Source organism: Marmota monax, unplaced genomic scaffold (assembly GCF_021218885.2).
Source record: "Marmota monax isolate L192 unplaced genomic scaffold, Marmota_monax_Labrador192_F-V1.1 WCK01_AAM20220418_F8-fsc00253, whole genome shotgun sequence".
Classification (NCBI taxonomy): Eukaryota; Metazoa; Chordata; class Mammalia; order Rodentia; family Sciuridae; genus Marmota; species Marmota monax.
The window spans coordinates 1,977,483-1,990,042 of NW_026695237.1; the positions used below are offsets into that span (position 1 = coordinate 1,977,483).

A 12,560-nucleotide genomic window follows, 5' to 3' on the forward strand; every position below is an offset into this window, starting at 1 on the left:
GTGTGTGTGTGTGTGTGTGTGTGTGAGAGAGAGACAGAGAGAGAGAGAGAGAGAGAGAGAGAGCGTGCACGCACTATGGATAGAACCCAGAACAGTTTAGCAAGTGCTCCATCACTGAGCCACCCACCCACAAACCCTAACCCCTAGGTTTCTCTCTCGCTTTTTTTTTTTTTTTTTGCATTGCTGGCAATTAAACCAGGGTACTCTACCACTGAACTACACCTCCAGCCCCTTTTATTTTTTATTTTGAGACAGGGTCTTGCCCAGGTCAGCCTCAAACTTGCAATCCTCTTGTCTCAGCCTCTCTGTGCATGTGCCATGACTCCAAGCTTCTGGTCTTTAAAGGCAAGGTAGGCTGGCACAGTGGTGCATGCCTATAATCCCAGTGACTCAGGAGGTTGAGGCAGGAGGATCACAAGTTCAAGGCTGGCCTCAACAACTTAGCTAGGCCCTAAGCAACTTAATAAGACACTGTCTCAAAAATAAAAAAATAAAAAAGGCCTGGGGATGTGGCTCAGTGCTTAAGAGCCATTGAATTCAATCTCTGGTACAAAAATGAACTACAACAACAACTAAGGATGTAGCTCAGTGGCAAACACCCCTGGGTCAATACCGAAAAAATAAGGGAGATGTGCATGTTTGACCTTTCCCCCTTGGCAAGGGTATAGCAGAAAGAAGGAAGGAGCGTAGGAGGGTGCCAGACAGAGGGAACAGCATGGGCAAAGGCTCTGGCAAGGGTGTATCTGGCATTGTGTGAACCTGAAGGAAGTTACTGAGCCTGGAAGGCGGAGTCCAAGGGAAAGAGAAGTGAGACAGGAGCCTGATGAAGCCACAGGAGCCAGATCCCAAGAGCTGTGTGTGGTCTGGGGTAGGAAGTTCTGACCATATCATTAGAGCAGTATGAAGCCACAGAGCATGTGTGTTTTTGAAAAGTTCCTTCCAGGTGAAGGGGCCCTGGGAGAGGGGACAGGGAAGAGCAGGGAGGAGGCCAATGTCACTGTCCAAAAAATGGATAATAGTGGCCTGGCTAATGGAGGGATTATAGAAAACAGGGCTAGGCTGGGGGCTTGAACAGGCTATGATAGGTCAGAGACAATGTCCTAGTTTCAGCATGGGTGGCCCACTGCTCTCCCTTTATTCCCTTGGCTGTACCCGCAAGGAATGACACAGGATCCAAGCAAAAATAGTTTATTTGAGGATGGAAGACCCAAAAATGGGAGGACCAAGAATGAGGCTATAGCAGCTGCCTGGAGTTGGCATAGACTACCCCAAGTCCTTGAGGGATCTAGCAGTGGAAAGCCCTTTCTTGGAACCCCACACTGCTTACCCCACTGGAGGAAGAATTGTGCAATTGTTGAGAATCGTTGTCATCATAACACGTTGAGATTTTTCAAAGTTTGCCCAGAAATTTCAGTGTAATAGTTGATACACTTTTACTAATCATAAAAATTAGTCCAACAGGTGCAGTGACTATGCCAGGCTTTGATCCACCATCCCGCAGTGGATGGGGTCTGTGACAGGGTAAGATAGGTGGGGACAAGAGGTAGATCTCTCTGGAAGTCACCATTCCAGCTCTTAGGGAGTCCTTCCAGAAGGTGCCTCTCCTTCCCTTGGCCTGGTGGCTGCCTGTTTTCCACTTTTCCCATGGCCATTGGCCAAGGTTGATTCAGGATGAGGCTGTCCTGGGTGTGGTTCATGAGTTCCCCCAGATCTCAAAGACCTTTGCCAGGCTGCTCTCTTTGCCACAGCCCCCGGCGGGCAGCCCACGAGGCCACAAACTCGCAGTTGTGGTAAAGGAACATTCCTGAAAGGGTAAGCGCAATGCCCACATAGCTCAGGGTGCTGAGGTGGCTGCCAAACAGGAGGTGGGACAGGATGAGGTTGCCCACGACGGTGAGGTTGCCCAGCACATGGACGGTGAGAGCGGAGGTGAGGGCCAGCAAAGAAAAGCTGGCGAGGTTGTAGACCACAGACAGGAGGCAGCTGAGCAGGATACAGGCCCAGAGGCGGGAATCTGTAGGAACGGGTGGTGGGGCCACACCAGCCTCCAGCACCAGTGCTGCACCCGCCAGCAGGCAGAAGCTGGGCAGCGAGGTTGCATACAGGAGAGTCACTGCATCTAGCCTTTCCTCCTGCAGCAGGGCACCTGCAACCAAGACAGTGACCATCAGGACCCAGTGCAGTGCAGAGACAAGCCCCACTGAGCCAACCCAATGTGGCCTCCACGGCTGATCTCAGGAAACCTGCCTTGACCATTCATGCAGGGTTAATGACTTGCTCTGAACTATGACCGTCAATCAGGAGAGTCAGACCACCTGGGTTTGTGTCCTATGTCCACTCCTGACTAGCTGTGACCTGGGCTCATGAGAGACACTCAGTAAACCTGTTTCCTCACTTGGATAGTTGGGTACATAGTAAAATATACCTTTTTTTTGGGGGGGGGGTAGTAGTGGGAATTGAACCCAGGGCCTCACACATGCTAGGCAAGTGCTCTATCACTGAGCTACAGCCCCAGGGTGGCCTGTTTTCCTCCCTCGCTCGCTCCCTCCCTCCATTCCTTCCTTCCCTCCCTCCCTCTTTTCCTATGACAGGGATTGAACTCAGGGCACTTAACCACTGAGCCACTTTATTTACAGACAGGGTCTCCCTGAGTCGCTTAGGTCCTCGATAAATTCCTGAGGCTGGTCTTAAACTTGTGATCCTGTCAGCTTCCCAAGTAGCTGAAATCAGGTTGTGTGCTACACACCAGCTAAAAGGATAACATAAAATTTTAATAAGTAAGCATTCAGTAAATATTTTAAAAAGATTTTATAAAATACTTATCTGCTTCAAACTACTTCCCACAGGGTGAAACTAATGTACCTGGAACAACCAAGTGTCAAGGAACACGAAAAGTGGCTCAAAAAAAAAAAAAAAAAAAAAATCAAACTCTTCAGGGGCTCCCTAGGCCTGGAGGGAACTGTCTTAAGTTCTTAACCCATCTTTGAAGACCCTATACTATCTGACCCACCTTTCTTAGCTCCAGCCCTTATCAACACCCACCAGGATCCCACACTATAGCTCTGAACACCTAGCAATGGATGGGCCAGCAGAGGGTCCTGCCACTTATTAGCTACATGTCAAAAAGGAGGAGAAGTTGGGGTGGGGACGGAGGAGGAATTGGAGAAATAGGAGTGGAAAGGGGGAGTAGGGAAAAGAGGAAGAAGAGGAAGATAGATTTAAATAAATGGTTTGAGTCAAAATGGTGGGTTCAGTCTTTGCTTCATGTATTTATGACCATTGGATGACAAGGGAACAAGAAAGTCATTGTTGGTTCTTGGCTCTTACTCACTGTTTATGACGATAATCAGTATTTTTTGCTACCAACATTAGGGTTTGTTGAGATGGATCCAGAACTAAGAGGAAACTTCTTTTTTTCCTTTTTAGTGGTATAGAGGATTGATCCCAGGGGTACCCTACCACTGAGCCACATCCCCAGCCCTTTTTATTTTTTGAGATAGGGTCTTTCTATGTTATGCAGGATGGCCTCAAACTTGTGATCCTCCTGCCTCAACCTCCCAGGTAGTTGGGATTACAGGCGTGTGTCACCAAACCCAGCAAGAGGAAACCTTTTAAGAGGAGATGCTGCTACCTTGCACAGGTGTGTGACTGTGTGCTGGTATGTACCTGTGTCTACACATGCTTCCATCCAGCCAATTCACAAAGGAAGTAAGTGTTACTACCAGAGTCAGATACAGCCCAGGTGAAATGACAGTATATGCATGAGGACAGTGAGGTTTGGGGCCTTCTTCAAGTGTTTGTGGAGAGAAATGAGTAATTGATACAGGTCCCCTCCCAGGGTTTTCTGAGCCTCCGCACATTTTCTGACACGCACTTTCCAAACAGTCACATACTTGCTTACTCACTAAGGCTATGCTTAGAATAGGAAATTTTATTCCTTTCTTGATTTCATTCTGTTTTGACTTTGTTCTCCAGGCAACAGTCCCTCCGGCTCAAGCATTTCTAGAAACAAACAGATAATCAGAATGCCTCCTGCTTATTGGTTCCAAATTTAGCACCAACAGGAGCTGCCTCTGGCCTGTGTGTTAAAGGTTGCATGGCAGGAAGGCTTTGGATTTTCAGGTGAATTTCACCCTTGCTGAATTTCACCCTTGGAGGCAGTGAGGTAGGAAAGTTCTAGCCTCTTCATCCGGCTCCTTGCACCTGTCCTGCATCCCACCCAATACCCCTGAAGCCCAGGGGAAGGGCAGTCATCCCCTGTCAGAGTCAAGTCACTCTCAAAATGTGTGTCATCCTGCCTCCTCAGTGACCCTTCCCCTGCTAGAAACCATCCATGTCAATTTTCTTATTCGAAGGCATTTTTGTTTCATCTTCTGAGCACATCTGTGCTTGTGCCACATGCTGACATACCAACTGATCCTTCTCTAAACTCTGCTTTCTACGATTGGCCTATTCCCTTTTTGTCCCTACCCTAGCTGTATAATCACCCTCTCTTTATGTCTTAAGTCTCCATATGTAGCATGGGGAGGTAACAACACCCCTCTTACAGGGGATGAGGTGTTGAGCACAGGGCCTGATGCCCAGTGTAACTGCTAACCCCAGCAGCTGACATGATCCCCTATACCCTGGCATGGCCTTTTCCCATTCCCAGAATGCCCTTTCCAGCTCTGTCCCTATGAAGAACTGAACATGGTGTGGCACCTAGTGTTGGACATTATCATAATTATGTTGTTGTCATTATCATAGCTACACACTTCCTCCCCTAGGCAGGTGTGCTCAGGAAGAAGCACCTGTTCCTACCACACATGTGCCCACCTTGGCTATAGAACATCTCTCCTGAAAAGAGATTGTCTCCCAGGTCATACAAGAGCTCAAAGTACAGTGATGGCATCAGGTTGCTCTGTGACACAGGTGGGTAGAGCTGAGAATAAGTTCAGCAGGCTAGCACCCCACTTCCCAGCCTTTCTATAGGTAGGAGAGTGGTATCATCCCACTTCCCCTATACTTCCCTAGGTTTCCAACTGGTCCAGATAGGAGGAAAGCTAGGGTTCTGCCCATTGCTGACTGGGCTCTCCCTTCCTGGACACTTATCTTCTGGTCCTATGGCATCTGCTCTCAGTAAGGGAGTTGTCATCAGCCATCTACACCCTAATCTGAATCTGGCCCTGACACCTCTGGCAAAAGAAACCTCTTCCTTTTCAAAACCTATTTCAGTCCCTGGATCCAGTCTGTTTCTTCCATCTTAGCTGGGCTCCCATCTCTATTAGTGGGTCCTCCAGCCTCCTAAGCTTCATCCTTAGCACCTTGAACCAGGCAGCCTCACCAGCTTACCAACTGGGCTGTCAGAGCCATCAATAAGTCCATCATTTAAGAAGTGTCTTCCCCATGACCAGGTCCAGGCCAGATATTGGGGGCACAGAAATTCCCCAAAGCTTGTCTAATGGGAAGCAGATAGGTTATCAATGGCTCTCAATGCCCCAGGATGGGGAAAGCAGAGGACACTGTGGGAACCCTAAGTAAACATCCAACTCATCAGGATGTCAGGGAATTGAAACTTAGGAGGGAAGGAAGGAGCTAGCACAAGCTAAGAAGGGATCTGATGCAAGGCACATGCCATTCCATGCCTCCTTGCCCCAAGGCCTGGCTGTCCAAAGCCACTCTTGCAGATAGGAGTTGCCTGGGGCCCTGAGTGAGGAGTACAGCCTCAGCAGATTCTCAGTGGGCCTTGAGGCTAGGACCTTCCCAGCCTTGTGGCCCTGCCCAGGAGGGCCTCAGAGGGTTAGGTTTCCCAGAGCCAACTTATGCCCAAAGCTCATGCCCAACTTTAGTACCCAGCTCATGTAACCTGAGGGCAAAAATAGAACTGGGCTTTGGCCTTGCCTCAAGGCCTGGGAGAATGGGACAGGACCTCTGGGTCCTGGCTCCAAAGATTCCAGGGCGGGGCTTAGCTCTGACTCAAACTGCCCCAGGCTTAGGTTGTCCCCAACCCTAATCCACCAACCCTGGAAACTACCCTCTAACACTCCTCTACCCCCACCACAGCCATTCTCTTTCTCAGGCTTGAGTCTGGGTCTCTTCACAGGACCTACAAACTGGGAGGGAGGGAGAATAAGAGGTGCATGGGACTCTATCAACTTTGACCCTCCTCCTCTGACCCAGAGAAGATCTAGACTTGCCCAAAGTTACCCAGAAAGTATAAGCAAAGGCATGGCTGATACCCAGAACTTCCTACCCAAGTGGGACACCTAAGGGAGGCCAGGGCACAAATTAGGTAGGGGCTATGTTTAGGAAATGTGTGACCCTGGGTCACATAAACTTCTTTGTGTCTCAGTCCTACCGCTTGTAAAATGGGGATGAAGGCAGTAGTTGCTATGATAACTGAGGGTTAACACCTAGCACCAGGCCTATAACACATAGCTCCCACAAAACATCAGCATTTCCTAGACTTGTTCAAACCCTGTCTTCCAAATTCCAGCTCAAGACCTGCCATCTTTCTCTTTCTCTCCCTGTTCTACACTTTTTGGTCTCTTTCTGGTCAGCTGACTGTCACCTGACTCCCCCAGCATGGATTCTGAGTTCAAATCTTACCTCTGCTGCTCACTGACACATCAGGGTCCATAGCAAGGTCTCTATTAAACAGAGACAATATGGTACCTGCCTTGATGGGGCAGTGTGGGGATTCAGAGAGACAAAAGATTTAATGAGCCATGTAAGACATATCATTGGCAATTATTACTGAATATTGGCTAAGCCTCCAGAGCCTGAAACTCACTTAGCTTTTGTTCCTCTCTGAGCCTCAGTTTCCTCATCTATAAAATGGGATAACTGTCACACCCTTCACAGGGACATCCAGACCACACCCACCCTAATTCCCACTTCCCCATATGAACTTACTCTGCTGAACAGACTTGAGACCTCGGAGGCAGGTGGCTGCCAGCAAGAAGCCACAGCCAGCAGGGGGTGCCCAGAACTCTCCAGCCAGGCTGCAGGCTGCCCCCAGGCAGAGTGGACCCATGGCAGCAAACTGTAGTGGATGGTGGCGACGTCCCAGCAGCAGCGCAGACAGGGCCATGGTGAACAGTGGTGTGGTGGTAGTAGCCAGCTGAGCCAGGTCCAAGGGCACAGTGCTCAGACCCACATTGCCACAGGCCATGGATGTGCCAAAGGTGAGGCTGAGCAGCAGCACTCGTAGGCGGGTGCTCCCAGGCATCCCGCGTCGTGCCCCCCAGTGGCATGCTAGTGCTGCCGCCAGCATGTGCAGCGCTGAGAGCAACAGGGGCCGCCCGAAGCCATGCACTGTGAAAATCCACTTGTTGAGGCTTGACATGCTGGCTCCTGCCAGCAGCCACACCAATCCTGCCACAGCCACCCGGACCCGGCCAGGTTGCCTGAGGACCTGGGGGCTGCCAGGGGGCCACTCAGGGGATCCAGCCACTCGAGCACTTCCAGTCACTTCCACTGCTTCCGCTGAGGTCATCCTGCCTTCATGTTGTTCCAATGGGCAGCGGCACATTCGCACCAGTGGAGATGGGGCAGGAGGCAGGCTCCCCAGTGAGCAGCTCAGGACCACCGGAGATCCTCACTTTGAGTCAGGCCAGACTCTGGTTCCTTGGACCCTGTGCCAGTCTCAGACAGGTGAGGGAACGGTTTCTGTGTGCCAGGTCCCTTGGGCCAGCCGAGGTCTGGAAGCTAGGCTATCAGTGTTCTGACTCAGATAAGGTAGAGTCTAGGTTGTGGCTGCTGGGATGCCAGCGTGAAGCTCCGCGCACCCCTGCCCGGTGCTGGATGAAGTCTCCACTCTCCTCCCTGCACCGAGTCTACGGTATGCTCTTAGGTGGAATCCTCTCCTTTTCTCCTCTTCAGTGCCTAGGCCCTTTAGGGACTCCCGGACCTCCTGCGCTCTCCGGCTGTGACCAGGCCTGTCAGGGGCAATCCTGGCTCCGCACCTTGTGGTACCGGGGGTGGTCGCGCCTCGCTACCTCCGATAATTCCCGGGATGTGCGTTGACACACCAACCTGCGATCCGACCGGTGCCAGGCAGGGATCTCGGCTTGATTCCAACAGGGCCGGTGCTACGGCTCTGACTCGGACTCGGAGCTGCGCCGGCTGCGGCTGGGGCTGCGGCTGGGGCTCCAGGAGAGCCTCCCGCCCGGCTCCAGTCCCGCCCAGCCAGTTGGGCGCGGCCCCGCGTCCTTGGCCCCGCCTCCTCCACCACCTCCTCGGCCCGCGCCCCACCCGGAAAGCTGGGCCTCGCCCCCGGCATCACCCCCGGTCAGGCCCCGCCTCTGGAGCTCGGGTGTGTGTGTCTTGCCCCGCCCTCACGCCTAGGCTCTCAATCCACCGGTGATCGGCTTGGCAGGCCCGCTTCAGCTCCTCCTCCTCCTCCCACCTCTGTCTGCTCATCTGTGGGTTAGAGTCCCTCTAGTTGGAGTCTTATCTGCTCCGCCACCAGTGGGGATCAGGACCCTCTCCATCTAGCTCCAAGGCGAGTCCCCCTAAAGAACAACACGTAGTGCTGGATATAACTGGTATTCCCCAGAGCTTCCCAAGCTGTCGTAAAGGAGTGGGATATTGAAGCGTGACACACAGGCCCTATTCCAGGACCATTCTCAGACATACATCATCCCTGCCCATAATTATCTTGTGGGGGCCTTGGCATCCAACAGGGCTAAGTCACAAGGTCCCCTAAGTCCACTCCCTCTCCCCTCCTATTTTCAATATACTCCCCCTTCTCCCAGCCCAGGGCGGTGCCCCCTCCGGCCACAGAGGAAAGCTGAATCACCACCGCTACCCACAGCTGCGGAAGCAAGGTACCGCCAGCCGGTATCCATTCCTGGCCAGCAGCATCTGTTCTGTCCCCTGGTCACTCAGAGCTGACTTGTAGGTGAACTTCCTGGGGTCCACCTCCTACCCCCAGCCCTAGCAAGACAGCCCTGGGCTGTAAGGCAGAGCAGCTACCACTAAGTCTGCCTCTGTCTGGATTTCTGTTTTCCCATCCGAACGACAGATGTTTATGTAGCTTAGGGTTGTGTAAATAGAGCGCACCAGAACAGGACAGGTCGACCCAGATTCCAGGCCTGGACCTGGTCTCTCTGAGCTCTGGAGTCCAGGTGAACAAGGACCAAGGCCCAGCCAGGGGCCCAGTACCATCTATGAGCCTCTTTCTTGTTCTCAGGCTTCCTTCCTTTGTGGAAGCTCCTGCCCACCTGAACAGGGTTCACCCCTGTCTGCTCTGACCAGCGAGTCCTTGACAGCTACCTGACCAGAGGAACAAAGACAGCAAAGGGGGACGGCTTAACTTGGCCCGCTCTGCCCTCTGGTGGTCAGAATTCCCAATGACTGCAAGTGCCTTTAAAGCCCTTCAGTCATTGGACACCGTGGAAAAACCTCAGCCTCACAGGAGACGGGTATTGTCAGACCTCTCTGTCAGGGGTTCCAGGAATCTACGTAGTCACGTTAGCTTCTGGTGATTCTGATGCCTGCTGGAGCCTGCAAATCACTGCTGAATAGCCCAAATTTCAGGGCAAGGGGCACAGGTAAGAGGATTCCAGGCTGAGGACAAAAGATGGGGCCATTTTAGGGTTTCTGCAGGAGAAGTTGTGGGAGGGAAACTGAACCAGACAAGGGGACAACCCCACCCTACTTATTGAGGAGGAGGAATCTGGGCCCCCTATGGGCTTTATTCTTTTGCGGATTTTGTCAATTTTTAAGTAAGTTCCCTTCAATTAAAAAAAAAAAAAAACAATGTTAAGAATAATTTTTAAAAGCAACAAAAACACCCTGATCTTTTCAGAGATGAGCTGGTAGGAAATGCTAGGTGGTGAAAATCTGTCTACACTGCCTTTAAAGACCATACAAAGTAGCTCTCTCCTGCCCTGCCTCGTGAGAGGTGGCTCTGAGGAAAGTGGATTAATTGAGATCTGGGCAGACGTTGGTGGTGAAGGTGTATACCCCAGGGGTAGGGGAGGCTGAGGGCAGAGCTCAGTGAATATGATCCAGCAGTGACCATCCCAGTTGGGAACCCAGAAGGGGCAAATTGCAGGAAGACAGAACAACCAGCTGCCAGGGAATAGAGCACTTTATCCCATCTGTTCTTTGGTTACCCCTGGAGGCAGGGGATTACTCTCATAGAAGTTTTGGTGAAGGGAAGGAAGCAGGTGCAGGGCCCTCAATAAGTTATTTTCATGTGGGAGAAGGAGGGATCAGGGTGCCCAACTTCATGGAAGCAGCAAGGGACTCATTCACATTCCTTGGGGCCTACCAGAAAACCCAGAGTAGCCTAAAGTTGCCTACATCTCCCCAAGTCCCTCAAATCTGAGACTTGCATGTTAGGGGGCCAAGCAGTGCTATGGGAAGTAAGCAGTGCAAAGTGGGACACTGGGATAGCTAGAAGTGAAGAAGAATCCATTTCTAGCCACTGGGCCTCAGAGGCTATGGGACAGTCTTCTCTCTTTTCTCTTTATTGATCATGACCCTGGACAGATCACCTCTCCACTGAGGCCTCAGTTTTCTCACATATGATCTATGATGTGATCATAAGCATGAACATTCTGTGTAAACCCAGGCATTATCCCACAGCTGGGAAATGGGAAACAGGCTTGGTGTTTTAAATGCAGGCTAGACCAAGCCAAGTCCTGGAGGAGAGCTTCTCAGACCCTGGCTTCTCTAGGTCCCTGCTGATTGTGCAAAACTACACCTGGCCAGTGGCTGTGGGACACATGATCAGAAAGTAAGAAGGAACTTAGGGCTTGAATTGGAAAGGTGGCAGAGTTCTGGCTAGAGCTCTACTCAGAGAAAGCTGAAGAAGAAGAGAAGGGCTGGGAAAATATAGGTAAGAGAGCACTGAGCCTCATATTCAAGTTCATTACTGTTCTTGGCAACTCCCGAATCAGTGGGCTGGGTCTGCTTAGCAAATATCCTTTTGGTGAACTGCTGGGGGGCTTGACCCTCCAACATTGATTGTGGGGAGCTTGAGGGCACAGAGAAACCCCTCCGGAGACGGTTTCAGAGAACAGCATCTGCTTTATTGCTTTTATAGCAGGTGTGTGCCAATCTACATATAACAGTCATGATAGGCCAGGGGTGATACATACATATCATCTTATAGAAGTCAAGATACCAAGAGTGCAGAAACTACCACATAGCCTGACCCTGCACCAACAAGGGAATAACTTTTTGTCAAAGGAATAAATAAATTGTGCTTGCCAGTGTTCTACAGCACCTTGTCCCAAAAAAATAGCGTTCTATGTTAGGACTTCCCTGCTGCACAATGAGCAAGGTAAGCATTCCTCCATGCGGTCCAAGGTTAGGCCCTGCACCAGTGAACAGGGTTCAGAATCTTCCTGCTCCTCAGAGCCAGGAAGACAGTCCCTCCTGGAGGAAAGAGCAAACCCAGCTCATAGACCCTGAGACCTGCCACAGCCAGTCTTTCCCATATGGAGGGGCTTGTGGCTTTCTCAGGTCATGTCACAGGGGGTAAGAGGCAGCTGAAAAGTGCCCTGTCAGGTATCATACACTAGGATCATTGGATGAGGATCTCAACTCTTCCACTTACAGATTGTGTGACCTGAGGCAAGCACCTTTTTAGTCTTTTAGTCACCACTCCTCTGGGGAAGAGTTGTAAGGGGAAAGTCACAGAGAAGGTCCAGAGTCCTCTCCCTACCACAATTAAGGAATGGCAAGTGAATAAACACTTCTGTGTTTTCAGTGAAGACATTTCACCTTAGAGAAACAGGGCTGGTTTTCACTGGCTTCCTGCTATTTTAATGTTTGTTTCAATATAGAAGAATGTTTTAAATCACTTTCTTCCCTTGCCTGCCCAGGTCCTTAATATTGGAAGCCAGTCCTCTAGGAAGAGGCACATGTTTAATCTGTGGCTTCTGGGACTTCAAGTTCGTCAGCTTGAAACTTATGTGCTGTTCATCACCCCTTGAAGGACAGGTTCTCCTCTAAACCTTGGTGGAGATATGGGGTGCCCCTCCATGAACTCTGCATCATAAGAGGGTGATCCAGAACCTCAGTCCTGAACCTCAGTCCCAACACTTCACTTTACTGAGACAGGGTCCCCATATCTTGACTGCCATGGCCTGAGTGGTGTCCTGAGTGTGCGGTGGCTAAAAGCTGGGAGTGAGACAATGAGACTCTAACTTTAGCCTTCAGTTGAATTGAGGCTCTGCCATGTAATTAGAACACTCATTGAAGTCCCTAATATTTAAAAATTTGTTCTTTTTAGTTATACAGACAGTAGAATGTATTTTGACATATATAATCTCATTTTTGTGGTGTCATAATGTGGAGTTACACTAGTCGAATATTCATATACGAGCATAGAAAGTTATGGCTGATTTGTTCTACTGTCTTTCCCATTTTCATTCCCCCTCTCTTCCTCCAACTCTGCCCTGTTCAATCTGGTGAACCTCCTCTTCTCCCTCTGCCCACCTCCCACCCCCAAAATCTCTAATTTTTAATGTACGAGTGGAGGAGCCAGGAGGCTGATCAGGGTTTTTTTTTTTTAAATTTAATTCCAGGGCATGTTATTTGAAATGGGATCTCACTATGTG

The 12,560-nt window shown here is 50.6% G+C and overlaps 1 protein-coding gene across 1 annotated transcript; it reads right to left on the reverse strand.

The window, feature by feature from the left end:
- Positions 1-1,172: 1,172 nt before the first annotated feature.
- On the reverse strand, positions 1,173-8,151 carry Slc35e4 (solute carrier family 35 member E4). The gene is made up of 2 exons (XM_046439453.2): positions 6,895-8,151; positions 1,173-2,146 (listed from the first exon to the last, which is right to left on the reverse strand). Exons 1-2 carry the CDS (start codon positions 7,511-7,513, stop codon positions 1,713-1,715), a joined length of 1,053 nt encoding a protein of 350 aa, XP_046295409.1. The 5' UTR covers positions 7,514-8,151; the 3' UTR covers positions 1,173-1,712.
- Positions 8,152-12,560: the final 4,409 nt, after the last annotated feature.